The 13,416-nt window shown below is 42.8% G+C and overlaps 1 protein-coding gene across 2 annotated transcripts in view; it reads right to left on the bottom strand.

The window, feature by feature from the left end:
* Window positions 1-119: 119 nt before the first annotated feature.
* Window positions 120-13,416, bottom strand: part of LOC137255636 (bifunctional 3'-5' exonuclease/ATP-dependent helicase WRN-like) — a 33,589-nt gene continuing 20,292 nt past the window's right edge. Inside the window, exons 19-27 of one of the 2 annotated variants that reach the window (XR_010954526.1) lie at window positions 9,145-9,340; window positions 8,344-8,464; window positions 7,807-7,919; window positions 6,691-6,841; window positions 4,358-4,447; window positions 3,858-4,020; window positions 2,511-2,707; window positions 773-2,036; window positions 120-726 (exon numbers count right to left, since the gene is read on the bottom strand). Coding sequence is in view for 1 of the 2 variants with exons in the window: in XM_067793094.1 (XP_067649195.1) it covers window positions 1,887-2,036; window positions 2,511-2,707; window positions 3,858-4,020; window positions 4,358-4,447; window positions 6,691-6,841; window positions 7,807-7,919; window positions 8,344-8,464; window positions 9,145-9,340 (1,181 nt within the window). In the remaining variant the exon portion in view is untranslated. Of the gene's footprint in view, window positions 2,037-2,510; window positions 2,708-3,857; window positions 4,021-4,357; window positions 4,448-6,690; window positions 6,842-7,806; window positions 7,920-8,343; window positions 8,465-9,144; window positions 9,341-13,416 lie in introns of both variants that reach the window. The other variant, XM_067793094.1, reaches the window with a different exon arrangement.

Raw genomic sequence — 13,416 nt, forward strand, 5'->3', positions numbered from 1 at the left:
CTGGAGGACAACCGAAATGGGCTTCCCACATTGTATCCATGTGGGGAATTGAGCCCCGACCATTGGTGTGACAAGCAAGGTTACTCCACTGCCCTCACAGATACAGAAGACAACACTGATCACTAGTTGAGCACTTTACTATGGATTTTGCAGCATCATAGAAAGCAATACATCATGTATCATTCAAATATACATTTATTACAGTTTGGATAAACCCACAGTTCATAGATCCTGAGAACCAATTATTATCTTTAATATATGTTTACAGAAAACATGTGATTGTTGAACAATAAACTTTTAAATGATTAGAGGAGTAACATCAATATCTTCATGACTCGTTCACTCATGGTCAACAAAACACAATCATCCGCCCACACAACCCCTTGACCTCATGCAACTAAGCTGATTTGCATTTTATATTTGCACATGTGGCATTTTCGCTTTTCCCATTGTTGATGAGTTAATGGAAGAAGCAGGTGTGAGTGAGTGACTTATACGCCGCACTCAGCAATATCCCAGCTATATGGTGGCGATCTGTGAATAATCGAGTCTGGACCAGACGATCCAGTGATCAACAGCATGAGCATTGATCTTCAATTGGGAACTGATGACGTGTCAACCAAGTCAGCGAGCCTGAGCACCCAGTCAGAGCAGTTGCCTCTTACGACAAGCATACTCGCCTTTTATGGTAAGCATGAGTTGCTGAAGGCCTAAACTACCCTGTACCTTCATGGGTCTAATGTTGAGATGAATACAATATGGCATCCTCCACAGCTAATCATCTGACTAATTTGTTACATTTTGTCTTGAAAGAAAAGGCTGACTTTAGTGATGTCTATCTGTGGAACATGATATATTTGGGATTACACTTTCTCAGAAAAGTACAGATTGTAGTACCTATCCCACCCAGGATTCAAACTCAAACTCTCAGTGTGACATTAACACAGCTCACACAGTCAGCAATCTAACTCACTCCGCCACTGCAGATTCCACACAATGGAAGCCATCACTAGTAGTCTGGGCCTAGATTTTCAAAGCTCTCTTAGCTTTATGATAGTCGTAAGTTAATGTTAATGTATGGCGCTTACGACTATCTTAGTGTTAAGACAGCTTCGAAAATCTAGGGCATGGATCACATGCCAGTACTTTGTGTGACCCTCTGACAGGCACAGCTCAGCATCCCCAAGTACTAGATTTTATTTGTATGCTTGACACTTCATACATTTGAAATAAATTTTCGCATGTTTTGCTCTTAAAATGTCAGATGTCCCATCTACCCTGAATTCCCAGGCATTCTGCTATTACAACAAATATGTGATCATTAGGACAACAGGACATATTCTTTGTGAGAGCACAATTAAACAACATAAATAATGATTTTAAAAATTTTTCGCTGTTTTTATTGTAATTCTTGTATCTGATTCACACTGTGGGACATGGTGTCTTTTGTTGCTACTCCACACCTCACACATGCATGCACACAAACATACGCGCACACACACCCACTTGTACACACAAGCACGCACACACATACACACATGCACGCAAGCACACACACACATGCACACACAAATACCAAAATACACAATACTTTAGTTGACATGTTTTTGAACTAAGTGATAATATTGAAGATACAGCACAATTAATCACATGGTCAGCTGTGGCTGGAGTAGCCAATCATAATGCTCCTTAATGATGACGTCCTTCCATTGTTTCTTCTTCGCCACTGTCATCCCATTAACACACAGGAAATGTAAAACTTCAATGAACGTGAAATCCTCAAAGTGCAGCACTTTTGATAAAAATGAAACCTTTCACTCTGGAGATAAGCACCATGTGTATTGCTGAAAATGTTTCCCTTCAGAAAGTTTCGCAAAGGTCCAGTGTCACCGGAACAGACTGTTGGAACGGACCTTCTTGCTGAGAACTGGCGGCCGATTTGTAGACATCCAGCTTGGAACCTTCCTCTTGAAGTTCTTCTGGGAGCTGCCCTGGGTCTGTGGAGATGGCACTGAATCAGACTTCACTAGCTTTGGCTGAAACATCAGGATAAAGTGGGTGAGCATTGCCAACAAGAGTAACAGAAGTTTGTGGGCATATATATCTCAATCCCACCAAGCAAACCAATACTTGATTTATTTCCTTTAATCCTTGCAGGAATAAACACAATACCATCTCCTAGTGTCTTTTGGCTAATGCCGCCTCTGTATTGAACCACTGAGATTCTCACTCAAATAAAACACGCTGTCTTATCCCGTTACCAGATAATGATCAATTCATCATTTGATCAAAAGTTGAGCATGGATGGGATACAATGACACGTGTCAACCAAGTCAGCGAATCTGACCGTCCGATTCCATTAGACGGCTCTCACAACAAGCATGGGTTACTGAAGACCATTTCTAACCCAGATCTTGCAGGTCTGTGGGTCATATTTTCTCCCATGATCTACTGTGTGGTCAGTGATTCAGATTACATAAATTCATTTGCATGCTTTCAGAGAAACTTACTCTATTGCCCGGGGTCATGATCTGTGATGATGGCGGTGGTGACGTGATGCTGTCTTTACCAGCAAGAAGAACTAGGTCACCATCTGAATTGACTTCCTGTCCACATTGGTGGACTAAGATGGCGATAACAACCTTGATGTGATTATACTCTACCGACACAGGAAGCTGGTCCTTGATCTTAGTCAGACTTCCGATACCTATAACATAATGGCCTATCAGTCACATAAAAAGAATCTATCCTTCCGGGTACCCATGATACAACTTACCATTATACAATTATCATTGAACACTAAATCCCCCTACAACACATCAAATTTGACAACATCTTTGTTACACAGCCTACAACTGGCGTCATTAATCACATATCATATCTACCCTTCCGGGTACCCACTATACAACTTATCATTATACAATTATCACTGAGGACACATCAAACTTGCAAACATCTGCCCTACAACTGTTCATCATCAATTACTCAACAAACCATTCCTTTGGGGTGCCCATTCTACAGATATATACTACCCATCAAGAGTTCAGACTCGCTTAAAGCAGTCACCATATGTTGTGTATATATATATGCGGTTATACTGAAGATGAATCTTTCCACTAACCAGTGGGAACCAACCGCAAAACTAACACAGATGAACCGCATGTAGATCAGACTTTAAATAGCAGAAAAACGTGCAAATATCAAGCCTGTGAACAGCTGCATTTTGGTGCAAAATTTTGGTGAGACTTCACCAATTTTCACCGAGTTTCATCATTTATTGAACTCATGACTTTTCATCATCTGTTTTACAATACATCAGTACATGTGTAAGCACTACCTTGGAATAGTGTGGTACATTTTGCAAAATCTAGTTTAGAACAGTCGACTGAAGTACATGGCTATATTTACAATGGTGAGTGAGTGAGTTTAGTTTTACGCAGCAATCAGCAATATTCCAGCCATACGGTGGTGGTCTGTAAGTAATTGAGTCGAGATCAGACATTGCACTAATCAACAGCACAAGCATCGATCTGCGGAACTGGGAACGGATGACATGTGTCAACCAAATCAGCAAGCCTGACCACCCAATCTCGTTAGTCACCTCTTACGACAAGCATAATTGCCTTTTATGGCAAGCATGGGTTGCTGAAGACCTATCCTAAACCAGACCTTCACAGGTTTTTACACAAGCAAGTCTAAACTTTTGATGGGTAGTACATAAACTGAGCAAGATTGGGAAGAGTTTGGACAACAATTCTGTTGCATCATGGAAGGCAGGAAAGATGAAAGATGTTGAACTTTTCAAATTTGTCCCGAGGTGTGGCTGATGTTGGTCTCACCAGACTACAGAGACTTACAAGAGTTTACTGGTGGTCTCCGGATGGCGTCAGTGATCTTGTTGAGAAGCTGAGGTGCCAGTCCCAGTCTCTTCACATCCACTGACAGCCCGACCTTGAGGGCTTCACACAGATGGGTGACAATAGTTGATGTTTTGAAGCCACGGAGAGATGCTACATCCTCCTGTAAGTAAACCTGTTGTCAGTTTTGATCTTAAACAGAGTAGACCTGTCATAAACTGACACAAAGTAAACCTCTGGACTGTCATGACCTCACAATGAATCAGCTAGGTCACAATGACACAATCAGCCAGGTGACACTAACACGTAATGAACAAGGTCATCATAACACAATCAGCCAGGTCAAATTATGCCGTCATACAGGTCAGAATGACACACAATCAGTCATGTTGCAATGACACAATCAGCCAGATCACAATGACCCACAACTAGTCAAGTCACATTCTGTAGCCACCCATTGCTTAATGATACAGTTTTCAAATACAAGGAAAGATGCTTACTAGAGTTTTGGCCTGCTTTTCAAACATGATGTATGAAGTCCGCTGTGTGTCTGTCAACTGCATTAGCTCAGCATGGAATTCACCGTCTCCCTGAAACAATGTTTATCACCAAATTACAAAATCCACAAACCACAAAGCGGGACATACCAAACTTGCAAACATCTATATTGCTTCTTGACCACCTGGTGTCATCATTCACATCGTAAACCCATCCTTCAGGGTACCCATTGTACAGCATGGTAGGTTGAGAGAATAATTACCTTAATAAATATATCTTGGGAAACCAGAAGCACAATTATAGCACTGACCAAGATGTTTAACTCGGCACTCAGCATCATTCAAACTATATGGCAGTGGTCTGTAAACAATTACACCGACAAATCAGTGATCAAGAGCACAAGCATTGATCTACAGACTTTGCATTCAATGATGTGTCAACAAGGCGGCAAGTCTGACCATATGATCCTGTTACTCAACACAACAAGCATGGGTTGCTGAAAGAATAATTTTAACCTTCCACAGATGGGTTAAAAGTTAAAGGTCACATACAACGTAAAAGACAACTTTGCAGATTCTGATACCTTTTGGTATGCACTTACTGAAACAAATCATTAAAAATGCAATATCAACCCATAAAGTTGAAAAACAAGAGTCATCAAAAGATGACATATCCCCCGGCCCCCACATATTTGAAAGGATAAATCATCGGACAGTTACTTATTGTGTTTTTAGACCAAGTCTGAATTGTTTCCATGGAATTCATGAAAAGTATAAATGCCATGTATCTGTAATCAGAAAAAGTCATCATTTCAAGATCTGCCTCATATATCTGCCAAGATCTTTTGAAAGATATGAAATCACAAAAACCCATAAATAGCAAAAGGCACCACTCTGGGGTCTGCCACACACATCTACCAAGTTTTACTGGCAGATATTTAGAAATTTTTGAGTTCTGCTCTGGAAACGAAACACACCTCTCACTTTTGAGACTACGTCCAAAACGTTTCCATGGAAACCAAGAAAAAATAAATCTCAAAAACCTGGAAATACCAAAAGGCACCACTTTAGGTTCCGATTTATATATCTACCAAGTTTTGCGGAAAAATATTGAATGGTTTTTGAGTTCTGTTCCGGAAACGAAGCACATCCCTTCATTTTGAGACTAAGTACAAAACGTTTCCATGGAAACTGAGAAACTAAGAAATCACAAAAAGCTGTAACTAGCAAAAGCCACAACTTTAGGTTCCAACTGATATATCTACCAAGTTTTGCAGAAAAATACTGAACGGTTTTTAAGTTTTGCTCCGGAAACAAAGCACATCCCTTCATTTTGAGACTAAGTCCGAAATGTTTCCATGGAAACTGAGACAATAATAAATCACAAAAACCTGTAAATACCAAAAGGCACCACTTTGGGGTCTGCCAGACATATCTGCCATGTTTTGCAGAAAAATATTGAACGGTTTTTGAGTTCTGCGCCAGAAACGAAGCCCACCATTCGACTAACACCAAAATGTTCCATGGAAAAACAAAAAAAATAAAAATGCCAAAACTCTGTAAACAGCAAAAGGCACAACTATAGGCTGAGATCATTACATTTATCAAGTTTGGCCTAAAAATATTGAACAGTTTCTGAGTTATGCTCCGGAAACAAAATGATTACAGACGGACGGACGAGGCGTATACTATAATGCCGGGGGGATAAAAACAGTGATGAAAAAAGCCCGCAAAATTGAGAGAGCAAACAATTCACTAACTCTCCCCAAGCGCTGGGGGAAAAAGTGGTTTCAACATCTATGCTGCACTCCTAACGCATGCGCAGTGAGTAGGTTCACAGCGCTTGAAACAGTATGCTTGCCAAGAGTATGAGGTCGCGAGCAGTAGTCTAATCCTGGTTGTGTACATGAACAAGTAAATAGTCTACTTGTTATATAAAAAGAAAACATGTCGACTGCGGTAAGTAGCCTCTGTCACAAAGAAAACTCAATGTCTGTCTGCCCGTCTGCTAATGACAATATACAATGTACAACTTCAATAACTGACCACATGCAATTTGAAATTAACAATTCATTGGGCAATTCATTTTTCACAATCACCAGTGCAATTTATACATCATGAACAAAGGATAACCGTGTTTCAGTTATGTTTGATTTTGGGGTTGCATGTGACCCTTAAGGTTTGAATTTGTGGGATTTAAGATTATCACACCCATGATAGTTTTCAGATCCACCTCATTCAGACACTTGGTCCTTCAGAATTAAGGTAGTAACCTCCTCTTGTATATGTGTCCTACATCACAGTATTTGAGTATGTGAAAGCCTATCATCACCAACCTTGTCTATCGTGACAGACGGGAAGTCATCCAGTTTGAGGTCATTGTCCTGACAGAAGGTGGTGATGATCTTGATGAAGGTGTCTCCAAACCTCTGCACCTTAGCTTCAGGGAAGTCCTCTATGTTCAACATGCTCGGCTTGCTTCCTGGCCTACACACAAAAAGAAAATCAATCAACTCAACTGGAAACCATACGATCAGTTTGTCATTTTGCATTTTGCTGACTTAAGAAAAGTGAGATTTGCCCTCATGAGTCAAACCTTTCTCTAGAATATTGTGTCACCAAGCACCTGCTGCAGGTGGTCGAATGTTTCCAGGATGGATACATCCTCATGTCAGAAAAGACGGCTCCTTTCACACACTGCTTTTAGAAATGTTAACCTCCCTTTCCCTAACATTGCATTAAGATTACCTTAGTCACTAATGATCACCGTGGTGCTTCATGACAGGAGCCCAAGGTCAGAGTATCAGCAACATGAAGATGTCTACATCAGCCCCTCACTTACTGAACCTTTGCCAGGTCAATTAAGACCTTGTTGCTGGCTAAAACTGATCATCACTACCCACCTGATCTTGGCCAGATCGATGAGCACCTTGTTGCTGGCTATGATTGATCTCCACTATTCACCTTATCTTGGTCCTTTCGATGAGCACCTTGTTCCAAGCTAAAAGTGATCACCACTACTCACCTGATCTTGGCCAGATCGATGAGCACCTTGTTGCTGGCTATGATTGATCTCCGCTATTCACCTTATCTTGGTCCTTTCGATGAGCACCTTGTTCCAAGCTAAAAGTGATCACCGCTACTCACCTGATCTTGGCCAGGTCGATGAGCACCTTGTTGCTGGCCAAAACTGATCATCACTACTCACCTTATCTTGGTCAGGTCGATGAGCACCTTGTTGCAGGCTAAAAGTGATCATCACTACCCACTTGATCTTGGCCAGGTTGATGAGCACCTTGTTGCTGGCTAGCAGTGATCATCACTACCCACTTGATCTTGGCCAGGTCGATGAGCACCTTGTTACTGGCTAAAAGTGATCATCACTACCCACCCTATCTTGGCCAGGTCGATGAGCACCTTGTTCCTGGCTAAAAGCGATCATCACTACCCACCTGATCTTGGCCAGGTCGATGAGCACCTTGTTGCTGGCTATACTGTGAGGAGTGAAGCCAGTGTCCTGTGCCACTTCATTGCGTCGCTTCATCAGCAGGATGTACAACTCATTCTGCAAACATAAATGTCTCACTTTAACAATCATTTTAACAAGTTAGTGGATGGAAGGCACTATACACACCCGGTGGGGGGATGGAGGGGTTAGTGAGCGAGTGAATGAGTGAGGGAGGAAGGGAGGGAGGGACGGAGTGAGTGGAATTCTTTTGGTGTGAATCAATATCCAAATGATAAATGACAATAACATCACCTATGCCTGATTGTTTGCTGTTTAAACTATTGAAATTGTACAAAATGTATAAGGTACAGCAAGAAAAGGGAAGAAAGCTGAGACATTATATACACATCAGTTCACACAAACAATTGTAGACTTATTAGAGTCAGTGATTTCAAGATTAAAGCACCTATTCACAAGGAAAAGGTTGGTTCTAAGCAAGGACCCCATCAGAATATAAGCAATGATGAGAAAAACTGTGTACCTGTAGACGAGCTGTACGTTCACACACCGGAGCTGGTTTCGGCGTTGGCTTTGGCATGCGTATAGCTGTACTGGTTGACGCAGGAGGACAATAAGGAATGCTGGGAGGATTGGCATCAGGTCTGCATAAAATACAACACCACTTGAAGTATATGATAAACATTTTTAAACTTAGGCACAGTGAAGTTTGTTTTATTTGATAGTAGGCTAGAAAAAAAACTGCCATTGGGTCAGAATTGTAAAGTTGGGTCTGACCACCAGGGGGAAAGCCTTTAGTAAGTATAGTCATTAGCAGGTGTCTACTGCAAAGCAGGGCTCTTATTCTCGAAACCTTTGTGGTGCTACGAACTTCTTAATCCCATTCTTAACACATGGGCTACGATCAAAGTTCGGAATTCTTAGGGCTACGAACGTTTCAAGAATAAGGTCCCTGGTGTCTAACACAGGTTAGAACTGATATTCAGCAACCTATGCTTGTTGTAAGAGGCAACAAAGGGGATCGGGCAGTGAGGCTCGCTGACTTGTTTGACACGTCATCATATCCTAATTGTGCAGATCAATGCACATGCTGTTGATGACTAGACTGTCTGGTCCAGCCCATCACCATATAGCTGGAACATTGTTGAGTGTGGCGTAAGCTAAACTCATTCACTCCTTAGAATGGCACATGAAAACATACACAATTAACCCTACATTCACTAAACAAGAAGCAATTTCTCGAAAATCCAACTTTCCACTTAAAAACCCATTTTACCTACCCTCACATATCTATTGATGTTAACCCTGTTGCATCTCAACCTACCTGACAGTGATGGAGATAGACTTCACTCTCTCCTCAGTCAACATGTCCTGAATGGGCATGATCTTTAGCGTGTTGCTCGGCGACGTTCGGTACTTTTGTAGCCACTCTCGACCCTGTTGGGACACACTCACCGTGGAGCCAAACCCATGTTCCACTGCCTTCTCTGTCAGGTAGCCCTCGAAAAGCAGGCACTTCCCTATAACACAGCATATCGTAATAGCCTACAACATTTGGGGCGTCATGAAATATCAACACGGCATCTTCAATCCATCAGTGCTGTTAACTTCTTGAAAGTCAGTGGATATCTGTATCCAAAAGACATCATTAAATCTTATACCTGTAATGGGATAGCCTACTGGTTTCAGTGTTTGTTTGTCACACCAGAGACATGGGTTTGATTCCCCATAAACGTAAATGTGTAAAGCCCATTTCGGGAGCCCTCAACATTGCTTATATTGCAAAAAGAGGCACAAAACAATACTCAATACTTCACCTGATATTGTAATATATTTTTCAATGGTTCATAATGAAATATTTTATTGGTGTTGTGATAAAACTGGCAATCTACTTCAAATTCAATTTCATTCAGCTTTTCTACCCATAAACTCACTGTTCATAGTGAGATTAGGTCTCACATGTTTAAAGACACTTGTACGTGATGTCATTATATAAATGACATTGGTATTGTTGTTAAACACTGTTTACTGACGGTAACAGTCGAATCTGGACAAACTATTCTGTGATTGGCATCATTAGCCAACAGTTGTCTTCCGATAATCTATTTCATTAAAATCTAAATATTTTAGATATTTAAATGCTTACCTTACCATAGGTCTTAGGCATATTACCTCAAGCTTCACTAAACGAGATCAGACAGTCATTCATTTGCCAGTCGTTGTTGAACTTCCCATGAATGGCTACCTCATGAATCGACAAAGGTATAGGCACGGAAGTGATGTGATCTCCATACTCACGCAAGCGCTGGCCATCCAAAATTCACTTTTACTGAAAACTTGGTTCTTGTAGCCCAGAGTGGGGAGGGAGTTACCGCCCTGTGGTAAGGTAAGTATTCAAATATCTAAAATATTTAGATTTTAATAAATTTTTAACTTACCTTACCATAGGTCTTATGCATATGGATTCGACAGATGGATGGTGGTGTCGGGCTCCACAAAAGGACCATCCCCAGAAAAACTTCGTCCACATGCCATACAGGATCCAGAATAAGCCACTAGCAGTCTCAGGATCATCCTGAATCATGAGACAGCAAGTAACTCCAGGAATCCCAAGGACAACGAAGACACCTAAAAGGTGAAAGTGATCCACAAGACCAATGGTAAGTAACAGTAATTACCTAAGGGGCGGCTGGCCGAGTGAGTTGCTGGGCAACTACCAATGGACCAAAGGACTGCAGACCCTCCACATCTTCTACAGCCAAATCCCTGAAGTAATGACAGGCGAAGACTGTGGTCGACATCTAACAGCAGCCTTCCATTATGGCGGGGACAGTACAATTCCTATGTAAAGCCATGGTGGAAGCTAACGCTCTAATCTCATGCGAAAAATTAGCTGAAGGGTGAGGGAGATTCACAGCGCCGTAGGCAGCCAAAATGGTCTGACAAAGCCAAAGCACCACCGTATTCTTGTTGAACTGCCCTTTGGCCGAAGAAGACAAGGGAATAAATAGCCTTTTCCTAGAGCATCTTCTGGAAGCCGATCTTGCCATATACAACTGCAGTGCTCTGGCTGGACAAAGAACTTCTTCCTCCACATCATGAGGGGCCACAAGATCGAAGAAAGAGGAGGAAGAGAGAATGTCCTGTCTGGCTGACCTGGAAGTTGACTCTTAGCAATAAAGTCCCATAATAAGCCAAGATGCACACCGCCATGTCGGGATTGCTTGAATCGAATGCAGGTGACATCCAGAGCATGAAGTTCACTCACTCTTGCCGCTGTAGCCATAGCTAAGAGAAACACAGTCTTCCTCAAAAGGTCCTCAAAGGAAGCCTTGTCCAAAGGCACATAGGGAGAACTTCTAAGACGCTGAAGAACAATATGTAAGTCCAAGCTGGAGGACGGAGCTTGACCCTCTGTTCTTCTAACTAGAAAGCCTTTAGCATAGCAATAAGTTCTGGCACCTTGGAAACTTGCATGTCGCATTTCACTGCCAGAACTGAATTCAAAGCCAACAGGTCCATTCCAATGGTACTACCTTTAAGGCGTCTGGACTTTCGAAGATAAAGAAGAAACTCAGCTATCATCTTTAGTGGATCTATAGACTTTAGACGACAAAACTTCTCAAAAGAAGACCATTTGTCGTCATATAGAGATCTAGTTGACACCCGGTGAGCCAAAGCTATGATCTTAGCTACCCGCGAAAAATAGCCCTTAGCCTTCAAAGCTGTCTGAGGATGAATCAGGTGTGAAGATGAAACCATCGAGGATCAGGGAGCAACTGACGGCTGTGAGGATGGCACAGAAGATGCAGCCGGTAGGGGTATCAGGCTTCCGCTGTCGAGACTTCACAGACCTGGGAACCACAGTCTGGTTGGCCACCAGGGCTCAACCAAAAGAAGACGGATCCGCTTTGTCTGTTTGAGTTTGGCAACAACTGCTGGAAGAAGGATTGGAGGCAGGAAGGCATAGGCGTCTAGCCCTTCCCATCACAGCGACATCGCGTCGACTGCCCAAACTTCTGGCTATGGGATCGGAGACACAAACACAACTGCCAATTGAGACTGGTGGCGAACAAGTCTATCAGGCTGCGGTATAACAACTGAAAGGCTTCCGAATGGATCTTGACAAAGCGTCTGCGAGGACATTTCTGCACCCCGGAATATGCTGAGCTCTTACTACTATGTTGTCATCCAGATGACTGGCTAATTGGAACATCTGGTTCAATAACTGCTGTGACCTGCTTGTGCCTTGACTGCAAATCATCCAAACCACTGTGGAACTGTCGGATGAAATCAACAGAGTGGCATTCCTAAGTGGAAGTCCAATGTTGTATCGCTAAGATCACTGCTTGTTGTTTATATGCCAGCCCCGTTCTGACCACAGCCCTGAGGTTGTCTGACCGCCAAGATGGGCACCTCAGCCTTGAAGAGATGCGTCGATGAATAACTCATGGTCGGGAGGACAGTCGGTCAAAGAGACTCCGGCGCAAACATTCGACTCGACTGTCCACCAGCGGAGATAAGAATGAAGATGTAGAGGCAGAAGAATTCTGACCTTCAGATTGTTCGCTTGAATGTGAGGCAGCAGACACCGTCAGTCTAAGTAAACTTAATACTCAGTAGTGGAGTGTAATGAAAAGTACTGAGGATAAGTTTACTTAGATTGCAGAAACCGTTGCAGTGGCCAAAGCATCAGACGTCCCCTACGTGTTAAGTCTTGGTGTTTGCGTAGCAACTGAGGGTAGAGGTTGTTCAGGAAGGAATCGTCTATGTAGGGGTCGAAGTCTATACCCTTCAGATGTAGAAACTGAGAAATCGAGGACGTAATCCGAGTACAAAGCCACGGGGCTGTGGAAATTCCAAATGGGAGGACCCTCCATTGGTAATGAGAGGCGCCGAACACAAATCTCAGGAACTTCCTATGTCGATGAAAAATTGGTACATGAAGATAAGCATCCTGGAGGTCCAGACTGGCTAGCCACACTCCTGGTACTAGTTTGGTCTGGATCTGCTCCAGAGATATCATTCGGAAATGAGGCAGTTCCGGAAGATAAAGACTGTTGAATGCTGCCATGTTGTGGATCATACACATCTTGTCTGAGTCTTTCTTGGGTACTAGACAGATGGGTGAGTATAACCCCGGGGACTGGTGGGGATCTCACACAATCTCTATTGCCTGTTTGGTTAACAAAATCTGAATGTTTTCTGCTAACAGAGCATGTTGTACCTGAGAATACATGCTTGACTGAAACATCAACGTCAGTGGAGGGGATACGGTGATTGGCAGCTTGTATCCAGTCCACAGGAAGTTGGTAACAAAGGGGTCTCCCAGGAATTTCCAATTGGGCCAGAAGACCCATAGTCTCCCGCCTACAGGTGTAGGACGAACTGGCATGACTGGGGGTGGGAGGTGCCAGTCATGGGAGTCCAAGTCTTCATCAGCCAGAGTAAGGGCGCTTACCCCTACCCCTTCTGGATGCCGTGGGATGATCCAGTCACAGAAGCTGCTGATTCGTGCGGAATTTCCAAGGTTGAGGCTGAAGGAGGGCACTGGTCTGGAGTATCCATCAATGAAGATCGTGATCCCAAAGACGAA

The sequence above is a fragment of the Haliotis asinina genome, chromosome 11, assembly GCF_037392515.1.
Source record: "Haliotis asinina isolate JCU_RB_2024 chromosome 11, JCU_Hal_asi_v2, whole genome shotgun sequence".
Classification (NCBI taxonomy): Eukaryota; Metazoa; Mollusca; class Gastropoda; order Lepetellida; family Haliotidae; genus Haliotis; species Haliotis asinina.